This window comes from Falco punctatus (genome assembly GCF_963210335.1).
Source record: "Falco punctatus genome assembly, chromosome: 1".
In the NCBI taxonomy this organism is placed as follows: Eukaryota; Metazoa; Chordata; class Aves; order Falconiformes; family Falconidae; genus Falco; species Falco punctatus.
The window spans coordinates 124,227,175-124,249,025 of record NC_137580.1 but is presented as its reverse complement, the minus strand read 5'-3'; the positions used below and the strand labels follow the sequence as shown (position 1 = coordinate 124,249,025).

Genomic DNA, 21,851 nt, shown 5'->3' with positions numbered 1-21,851 from the left:
AAAGCTATATTAAAAAACTGCAATATCCAAATACTGACCTAAGCGGGGACGTGATGGACATGTTCCATGGGGCAGCTTTTGCTTTGGCTTGTGCTGACTCTTGGGTTTGGGGGACTTGATAGTAAGGGACGCACTACCCCCAGGAACTTTCAAGAAAAGTAAGAACATGGAGCTCATGGCATGGGATGCAGAAGAAATTTCCATTTAGTACTTACTAATTCCAGGTAACAAACACCAGTTACTGTTGTTTGTATAACAAACACCACCATGAACGAGACCCAGTGAAATCAGCAGCGACCACCACAGGTACTGGGATCCAGTAACGGGGCATCGGTTGTCAGATCTGTCCTCTCACTCCTGGCTAGGCACCCAGACCAGATGGTATTCATTCAATAATTCTGAAAGAATCTAAGAATGAATTGGCAGAGTTGTTTAAAAAAAAAAAATAAAAAAAAATCTCACATTACAATCAGCCACCGTACTGGAAAATAGCCAATGTTATTCCTAATGTTACAGTGTACCCTGGGATGTAAAGATAAGTGAAACTGGTAAATTGGAGAAGTATGTACATGCAACCAGCCTCCACCAAGACAGGTAGTATTGTGAAGGAAAAAAAAAAAGACAGAAGGAGGTAATGATTCAGTTTGGCTTTTGAAAATATTAAATAAAGTTAAAATAAGCAATTGTGTATTACAAGATAAAGTTGGTGTGTTACAGTTTGTTTGGACAGTACAGTAGACAGAGTAGCTCAGGAAACCACTGAAAAAATAATTAGAACTGTTGTTCTGCCACTGGAAAAGCCTCCTGCGCTTTATTCCCAGGAAAAGTAAGACTGAACCATCAGTGGTACCAAACCCACCAGGTACGCCACCCCTAGGCAGGCTCCTGGGCCACCGAGCCCACTGTCCTCTCCAGCCGCCACGGCAGGGACCGCATAAACCTGCCCCCCGCATTGTCCCCGCACCAGGCTGCGCCTCAGGGAAGTCAGAGGTTAAATCCCTGTGTATCCCCATCGGTGACTGGGTACCATCATGCTGCTCATAAAGCTGTTCAATCCTTTTCTGACCCTGTTGATGATACCTGCCGTCACAACACCACGGAAATCCCTCGGAGGAGCTCACTGTCTGTCGGTCAGAGAAGACCCTTCCTCCACCAGCCTTCAATCAATCTCTTATTTGTTTCCAGCAACTACGCCCAAGTTCTTGGGTGGTGAGTAACGACTCCACGTTCCCCTTACCCACCACCTCCACGGCTCTGTGAGTCTTGACCTTCTGAAGCTGCCCCAAAGCCTACAGCCTGCAAGCCACAGAGCATCTGAAGTGCCCTGGTGTGGCGGGGCGGGAGCAGGGGTCTGACACCGCCTCAAGAAAGAAACGGGAGACAGAGAAGACAAAAAAAAAAACCACCTGCAAATACTTCTTAGATAGATACCTTAGATTAACGTCAGTTAATTAAAAAAACCTCCAAAACACCAAAAAAACCCACCAAAGTTCTCAAACAACTAACCAACTATAATTGATACAATGAGTGAATAAAGCGTGCTGAAAGACAGGCCACGTGACACAGCTCTAATTTTAATTATATCAGTCCTTGCCCTGCTGAAAAGTATCTTTTTAATTCCACATTTTGTCATAATTTAGCATCTAGCTAAATAATGCTTCTTGTCTGGTTCTCATTTCTTAACAGTATCGCATCAGTCATTTTACTTTTTAACCCTACGGTGTTATTTGTGAATCCAAATAACACGGTGCTTGATCTCTTCTCCAAACATTTATGAAGGTGGTAAAAAGTAAACCTCACGCTCATGGGCACCTATTTTATTTCCACAGCGACAGTTACACCAACTCTTCTCGGTTACCTCTGGAGCCAGATTAATAAATACAACTGATGGGCAGAAATCATACCTGTTGTCCTCTGCTTTGTTTTTCTGAGGGTTTTTTGGTTTGTGTGTTTTCTTTCAAAGGAGGTAGAAGCAGAGTAATTTTGTGTGAATAACTGAGACGATTGCTTTGAAACATCTCCAGCAAGGAGAGCGCCATAAATGCCGTTTAGTCTCATCCGATTGAAATATCCCTGAGATTATTCTACCATATTTTTGTTCACGTTTGGCTCTGTTGGTTGAAGACTCTTCCAAATGGCTCCCCTAAGGGATGATGCAATTCCTGTGACCACATTCCTGGTCCACTATCATCTTTCTTTTCCTTTGGAGGAATAAGAAGCAGTGCAAAAGGGACACACGAGAGAGGAGAGGGGTTTCCCTCCCCTCATCTGTGAGCAAAATCTTGTTGCAAGATTTGCTGTGAAGGTACTATTAAAGGCAGATTAAATAATCTGCACTCCTTGTGCTAACATACACCAACTTTGCTATAGAAATCTTTTATCTTTTTTGAAAAGCTTTTCTTTTTTCTTGATCTTCTAGGCTTTTGGCAGACTTTCCCCAACAAAGCCAACATACTGTGTTCATTTTGATTAATATTAGTTGGTGAATCACTAACACTGTGTCAGAATGTTCAAGAACCAAATCTACGTAAATGTACACAGAGTTTATGAAACAAAACCAAAAATATTGCTACTCTGGAACAGAGAGATAGCATCATAGACAACAGTTCTCAGATTATAATGACGAAGATTCAGAGATGCAGGAAACATCCAACTCTTCTGGGTAAGAATTAGAGATTTCAGGTTATTCACAGCTAAGGCCTAGGGAAAAGAATCTACGTAATAGATTCAAGCAAACATTTAAAAATTTTAGTCTGAAAAAATACCACATATACAACAACTGGTAGAGATCCTGAATGCATTCAGCAAGGAGAAAAACATAGGTCTACATTATAATTAGATACCGATTTAATGATATCATTATACTTGGGAAGAATACATGTCCACATTTTATGGTTGAATTATTTGCCCCCATGTAAATAACCAGGGTATCGCTGCAACGAGTGTGAAAATAGTTCGTGTGGATGCTCACATAAACAAAGCTCCCCATACTATGGCTATCAGCGTTCCAGTTAACGAAGTGAAAGGTGTCACTCAGATCAAAGACTTCATTATGCTAAGAAGTCTAAGCAGGTACCCACAGGACTGCTGCAGAGATGGTCCAGTTCCCAGAAGGTCTTGGATACAAAGATGGAACCATTTTTGGTAGTTAATGAAACAAAGAGTTGGCAGAGAAGAGCAAGGGCTGGAGCACCAGTATCCAACAACGTAAGCTAATGGAAAGCATGCAACGCTTGTTCTTTATGAGCAGTAACTGCTTAGGGGAAACTCAATACTTTTAATAGAGTATCTCTTGGATTATCTCTTTAATCTCTGAAGATGTCATATTCTTTCCCTTCATCTTCTATTTCTTTGCCAGTGGTGAACAGCATGACATCATCTGTATAAGTACTGACAATAGCGCCAAAACAGATACTGTGAATTAAAGAGATTCCTACATCTGCCGTGTGAAAATATGCCCAACGAGCATCTCCAACTGGACTGCATCCTAGGGCTGTACTTGCGAGTTAATTAATGCAGCATCACAAAGCTCGATGCTAAAGGAAGGACTGAAATGTTCACTGGGGCACATCATCAGTACTTTAGTTGCAACTGAATGCAAGTAGGAGTTGCTAAAAAATTAAGCATCTAATTGTAGGACATTGTCTGCAGATTATCGAAAAAGGGTCTGTTACAAAAACATGGTATTACAACATAACTGTCAAACAGTTATTCTTAATTAGGGAAGCAGTACTTACACAGTGACCTTAACTTCTAATTCCCCAGGCATTTCAGTTTTATGTGGACTTCCCACCAGATGTGGGTGGAGTGACTGTAAGAGGTATAGACTAGAAAACATTGAAAATGTCAAATTTTATTTAAAATAACTGAAATCTCAGAGTACAACTAACTGCTACATAATTAAAATCTACCAAGCATGATTTGCATGGCGCTGGCCAGGTTGCATGTCATCTTGGAGTCTGTCTCTCAGAGCAAAGCATTTCAGAAATACTGAAATCAGAAGAATTGTAGTCCAGAAACTAAAGTGTTTGACGCTTTTTTTTTTTTTGACTACAGCTTCACCCTGTAATCAAATATCACGTGTGTTCAGCACAGTCAATACACAAAAATGTAAATTACTTCTCCACAAGAAAAGCAACAGTGAAAAAGAATTAGATGTTCCTGGAATCTGCACAAAGATTTAACAGGATGAGTCAAAATATCTATTTAAATATAGAAAAGAAGTCAATAAAACCCTAAATGTTGAAAAATATTGGGGGGGGGGGAGGGGAAGAAAACCCACTTTTTTCTCCCACTCCAATTTACTCATGTGTGCTGCTCAAAGAGAGCATTTTTATGAGATATTTGTAGTGTTCCAAAGCTGCTTCCTTTGAGCATTGTTAGCATGTCTGCTGATCTGCTCGGGTCATGCTTTCCGAACGCTCATTTGCTTTGCCAAGAAAATACCACAGATGAACATTACAAACAGTTGCGTTAGCCAAGCTTCACATCTGCACGCACTTAGAAATGCAGTTCGTCTCTCGCTTTTAGCGATTTCTGGCAAACCTGAAAATGCCTATAAGCTTTGTAGAGTCCATTACACCTGGCTGATCAGCGTTCGTGCCCTAAGTGCTGCTGCTGCAACCTATAACCCACCTGTCTCCCTGCTGAAATTAGTCATTAGTGGAGCCTAACCACAGTACTAGGTATTCTCTAGTATGTTTATTTCTTAAACAGTTTATATTTCATCATAATGAGGTATGACTTCAAATAAAGCCAAATAAAACCACCGTCTCATCAGAAAATGCTATAAACCACTCCATATAATGAAATGCAAGCAAATTAGATTTAAACTTTAGAAGTAAATCAAAATGATTACGATTGAATACAAGTGTTCTTCTGAAACAATATATGAGATTCCTCAACAAATAGACAAGAAATAAACTGGAGATATTCTCAAGTCATTTGTATGTTAGGGACAGATAACAGATATTATGAAAGTACTGAAGTGAGACTTCAGTTAAATGCCAAAGAAAGTGGGGTTTAACTGAAAATAATACCTGCAACAGGGAGGGTCACTGAAAAATTACAGACTTTTTTGATTTTGTGGTGGTTTTACCCTGGCTGGAGGCCAGGTTCCCACCAAAGCTGCTCTATCACTCCTCTGCTCAGCTGGACAGGGGAGAGAAAACAGAATGAGATAAGTTATAGAGGGCTGAGATAAGGACAGGGAGATCACTCACCAATTAATGTCACAGGCAAAACCGACCTGACTTGGGGAAATTAGTTTAATTTATTACCAGGAGAATGAGAAATAAACCCAAATCTTAAAAACACCATCCTCCCACTTCTCCCTTACTCACCACCTTAACTTTGCTCCTGATTTCTCTCCCTCCGCCCTGCCAGCAGCACAGGGGACGGGGATGGGGCTGTGGTCAGCTCATCACACGTTGCCCCTGCTGCTCCCTCCTCCGCAGGGCCAGGGCTCCTGAGCCAGCCTGGGGTCCCTCCCATGGGAGACAGTCCTCCATGAACTTCTCTCCAGTCCTTCCATGGGCTGCAGCCCTTCAGGAGCAGCCTGCGCCAGCAGGGTCCCCGCAGGGGCACCAGCCCTGCCAGCAAACCTGCTCCAGCGTGAGCTGCCCACGGGGTCACCACCTCCTTCGGGCATCCCCCTGCCCCACCATGGGCTTCGTCATGGGCTGCTGGGGACTGTCGGCCCTGGTGCCTGGAGCCCGCCCTGCCCTGCCCGGTGCCCGCAGGGCTGCTGCTCTCACGGTCTCACTCCTCTCCTTGGCTGAAGTTGCTCTTGCCCCACTGTCCCACCCCCACCCCCCTCTGTGAACCTGTCACCCCCGTGGCCGATGGGCTTGGCTGTGGCCAGCACTGGGTCCCTCTTGGAGCCAGCAGGCACAGGGGAAACTTCTGGCAGCTTCTCACAGCAGCCACCCCTGCAGACCCCCCTATGAAAACCTTGCCATGCAAACCCAACGCACCTTTGTTATTATTTCCACAACAGCAGATGCCGTGTTTATTTTTCTATAGTGCAGGTTACGCGGTGCCATTTGGCAACCTGTTAAATATTTTCCCACTTATCATTCCCTAGCAACCGGGAGATGCAATATCTGTCAAAAGATACTTGCTTTTAGAATCACAGGTTCAAACACATTCTCGTACTATGCTCATTGAGCAACTTCCTAGCATTGCACGCTGTAATCACTAACAAAATGAATGAAATATTGCAATAAACAACATACCATCTTTAAAGTTGAGATTTTTAAGCAACAGAAAATGAAAGACCTCGGTAAATTATGTGGCCCTAAATATTGAAAAGCTGTCTACGAATACCAACAAATATTTAAATGTCCAGCATGCTGGCAATGAAAACTGTTCCTCTGCCCCCTGCTCTCCTCCTTGCCATCCACACTGTGGCAGGGCTATGGGGAGGGCGATGCCATATGAATCCTGTATCTCCTTCTACCCCATGTTTACTTCAATTTTTCTTTTCACTTAAGCGTTTGTCATTTCTTTTGTATTTCATCATGTTCATGTGAACGACAGTCCACAATTACACCGAGCAAGCCACGCAGAAATCAGTATTACTCACAACACAGACCACAGAGGAATGAGATCCTTCACTTGGGAATGGACTAACCTCCTGAAAATCTGGACAGTCAGATGTTCCATGCCTGAACAGTGACATTCAGCTTCCCTTTGGATTTTTAAGCAATCTTTACAGACTTGGCAGAAAAAAAATATCAAATTAGAGGACAAATTTTGCTCCCATATTGTCCTAAATTTCAAGGTAACAAGATTTGCTAGAAAAATAAAAAGACCTTTAAAACCAAGTTTCAAAACTCATGCTGCAATTAAGATGCTTTTTTCTAACCCCCCACTTGGATAAAATCTCCTTCATCAAAGTTCTGCAGCCCTTAATAGGATCAAGATTCGAACCAAGTTAGCCGAAACTGTAACTTGTGAGCTTTAAATGGAGTTTGCCCTCTAAGCTACTTTAACTTTTGGACTTTGTGGCCAATTTCCACAGCTCTACATTTGGAAGACAGAGACGAAGCAGAATGTTAAATGGTTTGGGTTTTTTTGAAGGTAATGCAAGGTATTTTCACATGTCTGTGAAAGACTTTCCAACAGAGATACTTTTTTTTCCTTCCTCCTATCTTCTACTCAACATGTGCTCATCTAATTAGAGGTAAAAATGGGGAAGTAGGTTAAATAAAAACAATTTCAATAGCAGTTAATATAGCTTAAAATTAAAGGGGTTTTTTTTGAAAAATAGAAAAAATCCAACAAATTAAAAAAATACTATTTCTGACAGAAATGACAATTCAAGAGTATTAAAGATATTGCCCTATGAAGGATTATTTGTAACTTTAATTTGAGGATGTAAAGAAGTTAACTTTTCTTTTGCTATACTACACATGTAAAAAAAGATCAAAGAAAGAAAAGAATTGAGATTCAAATTCCATTTTTAAGCAAAAATGACAATGTCTTCCTGAGTTAAAATTAATCCTTTAATGATGAATTTCAAAGGTTTAAATACTTTCTGTGACCTTGGCTTTAAATAATTATGCCAAGCGGAGCTTTCCTTACATTCAGAAAAGATTCTGAATTGTTGATCACAGCCATTTTAATGGCTTCAGACTGGCTGATTTCCAACATAATCCTCCGAATGCTGTTTAAAATTACAGACCAAGAACCTGACGCAGGTAAATGAAATGTCACTTTCACAAAGGCTGTTCAAACAGCATATGCAGATCGTTAATTTGTGCCACTCAACATCACTTTGCAATAAAACGTATGATGTATTACATTAATGCATATAAAAGATACTTCAACAACTATCTGCTTACATACACAGCATCTACCACAAATACTAAGTAGGGTTTTTTTTTAGTTTAGCTTATGAAATAAAACTCCCAAGTTTTAGCTGATATCATCCGTAATGTGGTGAAATACTTGAATTCAGACACTGGTACCAGGGGATGCTCAGCAAGCACTGATGCGCAGCCTGTGACCCCACCGAACAGCACAGGGCAGGGGAGTCTTGATGCCTCCAAAATGTTAATTTGTATTTTCAAGCCTTTCACAGAGCCCTTGCTCACCCGGTGCACGCAGCCAAAAGCAGACCAGGCACTGTGAGCAACTAGACCAATTTCCTTGCAGTTTTAGCCTGAACCTATTCCTCCTTCAGAACTTCCCCACTTTTTAACAGAGAAAAAGCTTGGTTAGACAGAGCCGCCCTTTCTACTCTACCTATTCCAGCAAAGGAAAAGTGATTAGCCTAGTCTTTGGCTGGCTTTGCTTTTGAAATCCTTTGGATTTTTGAAGTCCCGCCAGCTCCTGAGGACCACATGGTCATCCCCGTTCCGCACCCACCGCGGCTGGAAGGTGCTGCCCTGGCACCACTCCCAGGGAAAACGGCCCCAGCAGCAGCCGCTGCCACTGCCTGCTCCAGGTCCATCGTTGTAGAACCACAAAACTCACGTCGTGATTGTGGCATCCCGTGTCAGATCTACAGTATACATCTCATTTTTCAGCCCAAGTGACCCCTAAATATTTCTCCTCGGTAAAACTTTGCTTATCTGACTTTTGGGGTGATGGCTGCCGCTTTGCCATGCCACAAGCAGCAGCCCTGTGTGAGCCTCTTACCTTGTCCAAGGCCACCTCTGTTTCTGACACATGTAATTTTTTCAGGTCTAATGTCATTTTTTCTGCCTCCACTTTCAGCTTATTCACTGCTGTCTCATGGTCTCGAGCTGCCCTCTGCTTCTCCTCTTCCCACTGATGGTTCAGCTCCAGCAGCTGATTCTTCCACTGAGCGTTCACCTGGACAAGCTCTTCCCTCAGCTTGTGGATTTGGTTCTCCATATCACAGATAACCTGAAACCAAGAACAAAGTAAAAAAAAATAATAAATAAATACACCCACAAACCAAAACCCACTTGATTTTCTCCGACAGGCTGCTAAGCTGGGGTAGGAAGCAGACTTAAATGATTCTCTTATTGCTCTTCCCTTTCTCTTCACACGTGCAGATGAATACAGCTCCCCCTGCCCAAATCATGGATGGAGCTAGATTTACCTTTTTGAAGAGGGTACTCCAAAGGTGAAGAAATTTATTTGGGCCTGTGATCACTACATATGATGCCCATGTCTTTTTTTTTTTTTTTTTTTTCCCTTAAGAAATGACCTGCCACCTTCTAATGAGATATCAGTGTATCATCAATCATTTCTCAATCGCTGCTACAGATTATAGACCGTATTTCATCGTAACGTGCTAATGTGCACCAGGAACGTATCAAAGAGCACCCTCCTCTGGGTGAGGGAACTGGAGCACGCCGAGAGAGGATGATACGGGGCAATGCAGAGAATCCTTATGACTCTGCAAACACAGCACAGATAAGATACACAACCTTTAAAATGCAAGAGACAAACTTCAGAATCCACAACTCTCTTCTGTGTGATCACAGATTATCCTTTGGTCCTTGGGAGGCAAAACACATCGTGCAACACAGCAGCAGTTATATGTGGTGTTACTCCTACAGCATACAGAATACACAATGCTATGTTACAGTAGCAGCAGTAGAGTACGCATTTATTACTTTGGAATTACACTTGCACATAACTCTTACTAGTTACTCTTCTAATGCATTTCTTCTGTAGCTTCTTAAATGAACTGGGATGCAAACCAGTGGTCCTTACAGCTAACTCTCATTTATGGTGTTGCAAGCATATATGTGTTTCCATTCATAAATATAATTCTGAAAATGAGCATTTTCATGAAAAAACTCACACAATATTTCCCCCTTCCTCCTCCCTGCTTTACAAGTAACTTTGCAGTTCCCTGGAATTGTGTCATAGAAATGCGACAATACTGAGACAAGAAACTGATGTTCTACCAAACAGATGTAGGTGACTTGGCTCAAGCTTATTTAAAGTTTCACAAGAAAATCCGATGAAAATTGATTGTATATTTACAGATCCCACTACCCTGGAATGCCAGTTATTGATTCTAGAGCTCTGAACTGATTTCTCTCTCCAACTACTGTTTTTCTTCTGTAGACATTTTTAATGTACTGTCTGTGTTCCGTTAAACCATCTATTTGCAGTCCCCGAGAACCACATTACTACAAACCTTTCAAAAAGAAACATTCATTTCTGACCAAAGTTGGGAAATGAGTTACTATCAGATATATCGCCTTGTACATCAACATCCCAAGACAGACTGTTACAAACACTGTGATCTGAGAGAAAGAAAGAAAAAAAAAAAAAAACATTGAGGCTTGAAAGTTTGCCTATTTTTTTCAAACTAATTGAACTATATGGTATAATAAAAGACATGTCTCCCCTCAAACCTTCAGTTGTGTCCTTCAGCTATCACAGCTGTAACACGTATTAAATAATATTAACCATCTTGGAAACTTATCACAGGACTGACTTTTGCTTCCATGCTTTCTTAATTACTCATTGGCATTATTCCCTACTACGTCAAAGGTAAAATTCCGTGTGTGTGTGCGTAGAGATGGAATGAGCACATCATTTGTGTACAGAAGTATAACACGGGTCACATACTTCAGCTATATCAGCATCATCTCATACATATGTTTCATATAGTATAATCTGCACTGGATCCTTTCCTTCCTTTCCTGATCTTTTCCTCTACACGTTTAATTTTTAATTAAATCTGTACACAGATGAAAAATGTAAAGTACTTTTTAGTCTATAATGACAATCTACAATATACTTTTATAATTATTTTGGAAAATAATTTCACCTCAAGAGCATTTAAAAAACCCGACAGGCGAACTGGCTTCTACTTAACCAAAGAAATACTAGGTCAATGAAGATAACAGCTACAATTTCTACAGGATGATACTCTCTGAGTTCTAAACTGACATATGTAGCATTCGGGTTTTTAATAGCCACTCCACTGCAAGTCCTGCCTGGAACAGTAACAATTACCTTTTAATCTGTGAGCGCTCTTTTTGAGAGCTCACCCCCCCTCCACTACCACTTGCTTTTTCCTCCTTTTTTAAAATAAAAAAATTCCTTAAACTCTTTTTCCCCCCCCATATAAGTGAAACTAAGATATTACATTGCTCAGAAGTTTCCTGAAGAGTTTGATAAAATCTCTAGGATAAGGAGCTAAGGCTAACTTCTTATAATATAGGGAAAATTCATTCATAAATCATATTACAAGCCCAAATAGAGATTGGGTGAATTCCCAACTCAACTGTTAGGTCTCTCCACTTTACTTCATCCTATATTCAATAATTCTCATACAAAACCTTTAGAAAATTGAATAGTACAATACAGTGTTTTCTACTGCCACGTGGAAGTAGTAACAGCTCCAAGCCTTCCGAGGCAAAAGTGGGGAGCCAAAAGATAGTGGGCTGAATGTTATAGGTAAAGTAACAGTAATTAATATACAAAGGCGCATTAATGTTGGACCTAATAGATGGCAAAAGCAGATTTGGTTCTATTAGGAAAGAAGAAAGAATCTGAAGACGGGGTGATGGCAGCGAAACTAATATGATTAAATGAGTCCTTTTGGAGCAACTTCACTGCTAGTAAGATGATGTTAAGAGACATCTAATCTCTCCAAAGTGACTGGGAAAAGCTTATATTGGGGATGACAGACACAGTTCTTGTCAATTACTTAAAGTAAGTCTAGTTCTCACAGCCAGATTATTTTTTCCCCATAAACAAAGTCACTGGCAGAAGCAGCTTACAACCAAACAACTTGCTGCATAAGACAACTTGGTGCGACACGGATGTCTTCAAACTGCTAAAGGAAATGAATCCCAAACTTTCCACCACTAAGATCCTGCTATTCCACATGCCAGGTTTGAACAACTATAATTAGACTTAAATGTAGGCACATTAGTACTACTAGGAAAAAAAGCCCAAGATGACATAATTCTCAGTTGTGAAAAATCCATGAAATATAAAACTTTAGAGTAACCGTCTTCTGTTAACAGTTCTGGGGAAAAACAAAAGATGCAATTACAAAAGCTCACTTCTCATGCTTGAGATCGGAATGCATGGTTTCTTTGTAAAATTGAACCCTCTTGCTCAGTATTGGTTTCTTAAATTCTTTTCCTGGCTGCTCAAATCCACATTTGTGAGCCATGCCTATCAAATTGTTTGCATGGTCCAAACAACAACCTGGGTACAAGAGCTGCTGTGAGAAATACACCTTAAACACTCCACCAGGGCAAATCATTCTTGTGCTAAACATAAGGCTTAAACTTAAGAAATAAAGACTTCAAACTATACAACAGGTCCGAAGTTTTATTGCTGCTTGCTGCCTTTATGGATCAAAACGTTATGGTCTTTATTTCATTTGTATAGGTATGAGCAAATAAAACAAAAGAGATCTGTATCTTTTTTACAAGGAAAGCAGAAGCTCGCAGTGTTTCCACAGGATGGCCATGCCATAGCAGCGTGCCCCAAACAAAAGCATTTTGCAAAATGAGTATTAATCCACACACAGGAAAACAAATAGAAAGAAAACACTAGCTTACAGAGTATCCCAAATGGAACAAAAATACAAATATGCAAACTGCATGGGTTTAGAGATTATATGAATTTATATGGCACCCTTATATGACAATCCCATAGCTGAAGAAACTGCTAGCTGAGATGGTGACTTCTATTTCTGTTTCAAAGGAATAACTTAGAATTCTAACCAAGAATATCTGTGCTGAAATAGTGTCATAAAAAGGGTGGGTCATAAGCCCACAGCAATTTGCCTGTAGGGAAAAAATAGACTTGAAAGAAAAAAAGAAGGTTGCTCACTCACTTTGGCCTATTTAAAATGCCAATAAATGTACTGCAAGTTATTTGGAAGGAAAACATGTGCTCTTAATTTTAAAAAGTAAATTGCATAAGAAAATACAAAGTTGGCAAAACGTTTAAATTAAAATCTGTTGCTGATGTCTGAAACTCTGCTACAGTTACATGCAACAGAGATGAGCAATGGACCAAATGACTACAGTCTAATTAAAAAAAAATAAAAATAATATTCCCTTTATTTTTCAGGAGCAACTACTTCAACCCCATGAAGCATTTACTTGGATCACTTTCTAAGGAAGAGGCTGAAGCATGACTGCATCTTTTATACTCACAGCGACGGAATACACGGACTCCACTGTCTCCCTCTCAATGTCTTACACACCAAACCACATCCACCCCATCGCCACATTCAGCTCCAAGGAGTGTCAAAGGCACTTTAAAGTCACATCAACAAGGCAGTGCAGAGCGAAGATCAAATCCACTCTGCACTTATTCCCTGAGGCTCAGATCTAGAGTCATTTAGGTGTTGCTTCAGCAGCTTGTACAGTAAGTGACTAACATCTCCCAGCAGATGAGGCTGCAATAACCCTTCACCACTCTCCGGCTGCTGAAATAGCGCATCGCTTACAAAGGCCACTGCAGTTCTCAAGTGGATCAGGACAACTCTTCAAATGGGAGTTCCAAAATTCTTCTGCGTTGGGCTAACTTGGCTTCAGCAGGAGATGACTGCATAGGTCTCAATGTGCCGTGTTGAATTTGGCTTGCACGTAACATTTTAAAAAAATGACCACCACCCCCCAAAACCTCTGGGCAGTTCCACGGACTTAGCTCAGACATGAACTGTCAGGTTAGATGATCACAATGATCCTTTCTAGGATAATAACAGAAAACATCAGCCCGTAACAGCCCTGTTAGAACCACCTTTCTGCCTCCACGTGCCAGCACTGTCTCAGCATTTTCTCCACTGGAAGAATATTAAAATCAGCGTATGCACGCGGAACAGTGCGCGATGCGGGACCGTCAGCTGAACCCTCTGAAAGGGAGATTTGTTTGTGTCTTGTTACGCTGGCGTGATGTGACAGAGATGGATGAGGTATACGTAACGCTGGTTATTGGGTAGCAGATTATTTTTGAAAGGAGATCAGGCCAGTCAAGGGAAAGGAAGTCTGTAGTAAAAACAAATCTCACTTTGATGATGAAGAATTAAAAGGAAAATAAGGAACAAAGTAGAAACTCCCAGTGATTCAGTGGTGACAATGACTCCCTTTTTACCCACGATCGGTACAACGTCCCAGAAGAGGTGGATGAGGCATCCCATCCCAGACACACAGCAACTGGTGGCATACTTATTGTAAAATACCTTAGGAGGGATTATTAATATGAAAGCTAAAGTAGTTTAAACCACCAAAGCTTTATGAAGCACTGAGAAACAGATAATACAAGTTTCTCCAACATCATAAAAATAAGCAATGCATCTAACATAAAAGAATGGCAAAAAAGTAAACACATGTTATTTGTTTGTAGCCCTAAGCTTAGAAAAAAAGTATAGCTGTAAGACCTTCAAAGATGTGTAATGTTCATTTGTGTTTAAAACAAAATTGGTTTATATTAATCAGTCTTACGATTGCAGTTTCACCAAGTCACAATAATAGGTCTTACACTTGATTCCATTCTCGTTTCAGGCAACTACCCCCATCTAAATAAAGTTTTGTAATTAACTCGATTATGTCCATTTTAACCAACTATATTGAAAATATTTTTTTATATTACAGCAATTTCAATTAAAATATGTTAAGAATTTATTGTTCAGTTTCTCTTGTGACTGGTAAAATCAGCAACTTGTCAATATTATGAATGCTTAAAAAGATAGATTTGATTTGCAAAGAAAACTACTGCAAATGTCACGCACATTATCACATGGGTAATGATGTGGCCAAGCACAAATTAACAAGGATAAGTAATAAACAGCTATTTAGCTTTCACAGCACAATCTATTACACTGTCAAGTTTAAATGCCTTTTGGGTAGGAACACATAGGCCCATAAATATGGTAATTAAGGGAGCAGATAAATGAAATGGTGTGAAGTGAAGTGAAAACGAGCAACAGTTCAATGACCAACAGGTTGGTCTCACCTCCTAGGAGCACTGAAGGAATCTTCCAAAAAGCATGGGGCTGTGCAAGCTCTTGAAATCATGGAAGCACAGGAGCTCTGGTAGCACCACCATCATTGTAAGTAGTCTATCAGTAGTTTAGTACTTCCTGGAAACATTAAAGATCAGCAAAGCTAAAACTTCAGTACTCAAAGAGATGCATTTTACTCTATGCTTATACAGTATTTTGTGCATACTTCAATGTTCTCATTCTCAAGGGGAAAAAACTCCGTCCGTAACACTGGTGTCGTTGCACAACTTCCTGACTAGAAGACATCTTCATCCTATATGTGCCTACACTGCAGCGATGGGGTGAAGTTATTAATACATTCCTAAATCAAACGTTGGTGGTTTATAAATCAGGCTGTATAATATGACGTTTAGGTATTCTCTTGTAGGGAAGCCGTTACACAAACCAAAGTGGTACTCCCTAACTCGCACAGCGTACAAAGAGTGGCAGCTCTCTAGACTCAGATGAATGTTCAGTATCAAAAAAAACTTAGGTAACAGCAGCGCAGATGGCAAACAGTACTAACAGTAAAATGTTTGCTGTTCACCAATGTAAAACCTGAACTCCCATATTATAGGGCTTATGCAAAGGTGTATCAACTCCATCTCAACACAATCCCAGCTTTTCTCACCTTTGCAAATGCACCTCTGACATCTCTTTTGAAAATATCCACTAGGACTTGTAAAGTGAGGTGCTGAGCTGCTAACTTACATATTTATTCTATTAATTTTAACAGCATTAAGCTGCTTTTAAGCGTCAAACCTCCTTGGTAAGATTCTTTACTTGGATTTTTTCAACATCGTGTGTGCTCTGAAAAATACCTCTAACGTTTAGGCATCTGATAAAAGTATATTCCTACTAACCTTGCTTATTTTGTACCTACTAGGGTGTTAGTTAGGGCTGGGGGCAGGTTTAACACCACCCTACCCGTACAGTGCTGCTGGAGGCTAAACATCACCCTGTTCTTCACATTCAAACCATGGTCACCTCCCGCCCTCCACCCCAAACTCCTGCACATAACAGAGTCCCAAGAAAAGTCCAGCACCCTTTAAGACTACATTTTACTTCTTAGTAACACGCTTGCTGTATCTTGTCTACTCTTGTTCTACAACTTCAGCATTTTCCTGAACCACCACGGAAGTGTTGACTCATGAAGAACAATAAAAAGAAGTTAGTTACCTTCTGCTTAGCTCCATTTTCAATAACATTAATGAAAAAAAGAGTGTATCCCTGCAATTCCTATAGAGAAACATGCTTAGGCAACATTTCCTTTCCATAGGTAATCTAAACCCCAAACTGTTCACTAACTCTGCCAGGTATTTCTGAAGGCTGAACAGAAATATGTAATAGATGGGTATCAAAACGCCAGTAGGAACAGTGACACTGAAAATACTGGCATCATTTTTGTTTCTACATCTATGACTACATGTGAAAAAGGGGCAGCAAATTTTCGAGACCTGCTGTGACGTGGTATTAAGCAAAACACAAATTTTTATGATTTTTTCCCCAAAAAGGAGCGCGCTGAAACAGATCTGGACTTTTAAAGAAGCCAGTTAGTTGCCTAAATCCCGGTTAATGTAAATGGCACTTAAGCTACAAACTGGGCTTTTTTTTTTTTTTTTTTTTTAAAAAAAGGGGGGGGGGGGTGTGTGGACAACGACAGTGAGGAAGAAAGAAAATGAGACATCCAGTTGAACAGCTCCACAAAGACCTTAAAATTAACGGCGCTTACTTTGATTTCTTAATTTACATAAGTGCATTTGATTCCAATTTAGTTAACAGCAGCTAGAAAGCAGAACTTCATATAGGTTGGTTATTGTCACTGCCTTCCTAATAAAATGATTTTTAGTCAAACCCCTACACGTGTAACTAAACAATACAGTGCGCTGGTGAGTAAAAGGATTACTTCCCAAGTTGAAATTGAGATAAAAGTAAACACGTTTTCCATTTAACAGTTGTAAGGCTGGTAAAAGACTTGGCCCTTTTTCCTGGAAGACAGATCCAGAACAGTTTCGTATCACCTGATTTATTGCATTTTCTTTAAAATACATTAGTGAGTCAAAAATTAAAACATCCAGCCTTCGCCTCTCTTTTTATCTGATGAAAGGAATGTTTACATTTGTATTTTTTGTCATATAAACAAAATTATTTGAATAAGACTACTGAGAGTCCTACCCAGAAAGGATCAGGCAGAGGACTCTCTTTCTTCTGTCTTTCTGCTAAGAACTTTAACGGAAATCCTCAGCTGAGCACCTAACAATCTACCTAACTGCACTAATGGAACTTACGCATGATGGAGATTAAGAAAAATAATAATCAACCAGTCATAAATACCTGCTTAACACAGTGAACCCCTAAAATGGCTTGTAAAAGCAGAATATAGATGAAAGAGTGGCTAAAAAAATAAAAATCTCTATCTAATACCAGATTTGCTGCATCATACAAACCATAACAACCTATCCCTAAATGACGATGAAAATTACACCAGACACGTGTTTAGTTTTCCCTGTTTTCCTTCATGAAAAAATCTAAAGCTTTATTTTCGGTATTTCAAGATGTGAAAGGAAAGTGTTCCTTTTGGATGAAGACTTTCCTGCTGCGGAACACAGCAATGGAGGCTGAGGATCTCTGCAGTGGACTGGGAAGAACTACCCATCAGCCTGAGAGTATTTCTGTGTCCAGCATCCCCTAAGTCAAAGCTTTAAAAAAAAATTGCATTTAAATTTTGCATGTATTAAATTTAAAAGCATTAACATTTCCTGGACAACATGTAATTCTGATTTAAATGCAGACACGATGTATTACAGATTTAAGGATTACTACAGACATTCATCTCTATGAGGCAGCAAAATTAAAGGCATTATCATTCCTAATTTGTCCCCAGAAGAGGTGCAGGCTGTATTGTCTATGAGAAATGTCTCTTCCCTGTCAACTAACGAAAAGCCTTCACTGGAAGTAAAAAAGCTACAACAAACCCAACCCCCCAGAAAAACCCACTCAGGAAAGCATCACACGCTTCTCTTTTGGATGCATTTGTTTAAATTACTGCTCGAAGCAAATGCACCTTTTGAATATTCCAGAAGTTTCACCCCACACGTCCCATAAGGGTTTTATGGTGACTGTAATGGAAATGGCATTGGCTGCAGAACTTGACAGGACAGACGTAAGACAAGACGCAGATAAAAGCCTAAGTAATAAGCTCTTCACGCATAAGATACCTCCCATCTTCAACTTCTGAAGTTACTACTTGTAGAAACGCAAACGTTGGATACTAACTCCCGTCCAGGTGACCTGCCGTGACGCCCCCCAACAGGCGGCTGAGGGACTTGAGGAAGACTCGTGGTTCCCGTTGCTGTCCAAGCTCTGCCCTAACTGTTAATCAAGGTGAAAAAGATAAATTTTTTCAAGACTCCAGCATAATCACACAAAGGCAACTAAGGAACCGAATGCTGTTATTCTCTGGGCCGATGCCTGAAGAGGACTGAAATGCACTAGCCTGTGTGCACTGTTCTGCTCCGCTGAAGAACCTCATACAGCGGGAACCTCTCATTACTGATGTCATCTGCTGTATTGAAGGTGACAGTCTCAAAGCAAGCATGAAGTCCTCATTCTAGGTCTCATGAATGGCGGTACATGTGGGCAGAAATCCTGAAATCCAGCAGCTTCAGAAATAAAAATTGTGTCACTTAGAGGTTTAAAGTTTCTACCTTTACAAAGAGCCTTCATTTCTGTAAGGCAGTAACAGTGGTTGCGGTATTGCTGTTTATCAATAAGTTGTGGGACGTTCTTATCAGTACATTAGCTGCTTACACAAATAAGATGCAAAATTACAGATGTGCAACTTTTTGACTTTCTCCCTCCTGAAATCAACTTCTAATTGGAAGAAGCATATTCTAGTTGACTATCTTTAGCATCAATCCTTATACCTGGTGGATAAATTTGTCACCTCCATCTGAGGATGAAAATCTTCGAGAAGGAAGACTTTAGTCTAACCTAGGCATCAGGTCAGAGTCACAGGCATCCGATGACGGTACCTGCTGTCACACACAATAGCTGACACCATTTCTAGTCCCTCTCTCTGCACCTTCATCCTCAAGTGCTGGTTGCACTACTCCCATCATCTCGACAGTGGCTCTTCTGAGCTCAGACACCTTTTGGAAGCATCATGCTCCACAGCTACTAGTTCAGAAAAACAAGATCAATCACAGGATGTTGTGTACAAAATAAATGAAAACTGTGCATAACATTCCTTTTCTTGCAATCGAGAGTATGTTTGGCTCAGTATCTTCCTCTGGCACCTTTACATTGATCTCTATCCTTTTCATCCTTCTCAGTTTGTCCTTGAATTCAGTTGATGCCACTTCGTTTTCTGAATGACAAACAGGCCACTGCATCCTGGGACAGGAATTTCTTCAGATTTATTTATGCAACTGTTTTGAATCTACTGTACTTTGAATAAATATTAATATATAGTTTAAATGTAAGCACACAAACTCTATGAAATACCAGCAAAATAAAATAATCCATCAAATAAATCCATTCATACAGGTCCATGTTTATGTTTACTACACATCCTGCCATAAAAATAAAATAAATCCAACCTCAAAATTGCATTAAGAGATGAGGAACAATGTACTACTCCTAAACTGAATACTTTGGCAGGAAACAACAGTTGTGGGAAGGGCTCGAAGGAAAAACTGTTGACTGGAGGCAGAGGACCAAATGGAGCAGGCTCCTCTCTGTACAACAATGAAGCACAATCTTTTTAAGAGGACATAATTTGCAGACTTTTGAAACTACTGCTTTTACTTTTTTTTTTTTTAATTTTACTTTACTTTTCTGGAAAGCATCACTGTTCTGAAGGACATAGTCTTATTATGCATTACTTATTATGTAAAAGAAATCATGCTTGTGTACCACATTTTGACTAACATGAACACAAAGATGAGGAAACTAATAGAAAGATTTTTTTCTTGAATACCACTAGGCGGTATTTTTGACAAATGATGCATTTATTAAGTCAGATATTTCAGTTTGCTCCGTGCATGCCTAACTACCACGTTAATGAAGACTATTACTGTAAAGGAATAGGAAGGCTGTCCCTGCTAAACCCCCCCCGAAACTCAGGCACAGAAAAACCAGCATTGCCTTCCATGTAAATGATTCCATTAGAAGCCATTACTGATTAATGCTGCGTACTTGCTCGCAGCCTCTGATGCAAAAGATGCCAAAGATGCCAAAGAAACATTATCACAAGGGTTTGTTTGCACAGCTTCAGAAATGATAGTAATCTACTAAGCATCCAACACAACACTCAGGTAGAGCAGGTAAGAATTAATTGGTATCTTCCTACCCCCGGACACCACCCCCCAGAATTTCAGATGCTGAAACTGTTTTTCCCTTTATTGAACCAGCTCGGCCTAGACCAGCTTGTCCCGCAGTGACATGTATATTGAATACAAATCAGACAGCATAGCTTTAAATCTGTGTTGCAGCTCTCATTTCCAATTCGAGAACTGTACTATAATCATAAGCTTCTGGTGGATGAAAGGAAATCAGCTCTCTGAATATTAGCTAATGCCACATTTGCAAGTCCTGAAGAGATCTGTGCTGTTTAAAAAAAAAAATAGATCATTTCTCGTGAACCTATATATATGAATCGCTTTGTACTGCTCGACTGATAGAAGCGATGCCTGTGCTGGGATTAAACCCTTTTCATCATAAAACCTCATCTGGTTCGGAGTCCAAGTCCATCAAACCTTTTCCCTTTAAAGTCCCGCCTTTGATTCTACATCAATTTATTCAAACCGCAGCTGGGTGGCTGAAAACGAAAGGACAGCATCATTTAAACCAACCATGTTCCTAACTTGAAAGAAGGGCTATAATTAAAAAAATGGGCATAAAAGAATGGAAATGGGATAATATTTTTTAATGGTAGTTCAAAGGCCGACAGATGTCAGAGCCTTTGAAGATGTCAGTACACTGAGCAAGAAGTTGCCATTAAATAGTTTGCCTGAGAGGTGAAGCAGCTTTTTAATGACTGAAAAAGCCCTTGCAGACACATCCTTGTGTTTTTAATTTGTCAGAGTTTCTGCAGTATTTTCTGATTAATGACACATGATTATAACTGCATAGCATACATATTTTTATACTTTGTTAAATGAATACTTTATTCCACATTCCTTCAGTGCCAGATAAGAACAGGAAAGCTTTACTACAGAGTCCAAAACTATTCAGATTGCTCAAATATTTATGGTAATTCGAGGGGATTGGCCAGATACAGAGCTACTATGTGTTGCTACCTTTTGTTCTTTAACGGTGCTATTACTACTGCCATCACAATGGGCATGCATTAAGCCAGCATGTGACCCAGTAACGTATTGTACCCTTCTAGTGCCCTAAACAATCACAGCTTTCAAAACTCACTGATGAACAAAGTCATCAAATCGAAATAACATTTAGAAAAATTCCTCAAGTGATCCTAAACAATACAAACAATGGCTGCCAATGTATTGTAAGCGGAAAAATAACTTTTCTCAGAAAAAACACTCCGTAGTGCTAGGAAACATCATTTTCAGAAGAAAAACACTAATATTTATAAATGCAGATGAAGTCCCCACCTTGGGCTGAGAAGATGCTCCTGCAATATCCTTTGTGCCTCTCTTAACATATGCAATTTTTCCCTGTTTTCACAATGAATGGAAACTGTAGTAGCTCAAACCCCAGGGACAACTTCTTTTGCTCCCAGGAGCAAGCTCTCGGATCACTGGATTGTCCCTTGTGAAAGCGTGCCCGCCAAGCTGAGCGGGTCGAGCGCAGGCAGCACCCAGCCCTGGGGAGGGACAGGAACAGCCGGTACTGCATGCCTGGCCCTCTGTCACACCTGAGAGAAGTCATT

General features: G+C 40.2%; 1 protein-coding gene across 4 annotated transcripts in view; it reads right to left on the bottom strand.

Annotated features, from left to right (window-relative positions):
• The window catches only part of CEP112 (centrosomal protein 112), a 175,826-nt gene that overhangs the window by 54,680 nt on the left and 99,295 nt on the right, over positions 1–21,851 (bottom strand). For all 4 annotated transcript variants that reach the window (XM_080388260.1, XM_080388261.1, XM_080388262.1 and 1 more), the window contains one exon: positions 8,647–8,877. In XM_080388260.1, coding sequence (XP_080244386.1) covers positions 8,647–8,877 — 231 coding nt within the window. The remainder of the gene's footprint in view (positions 1–8,646; positions 8,878–21,851) is intronic.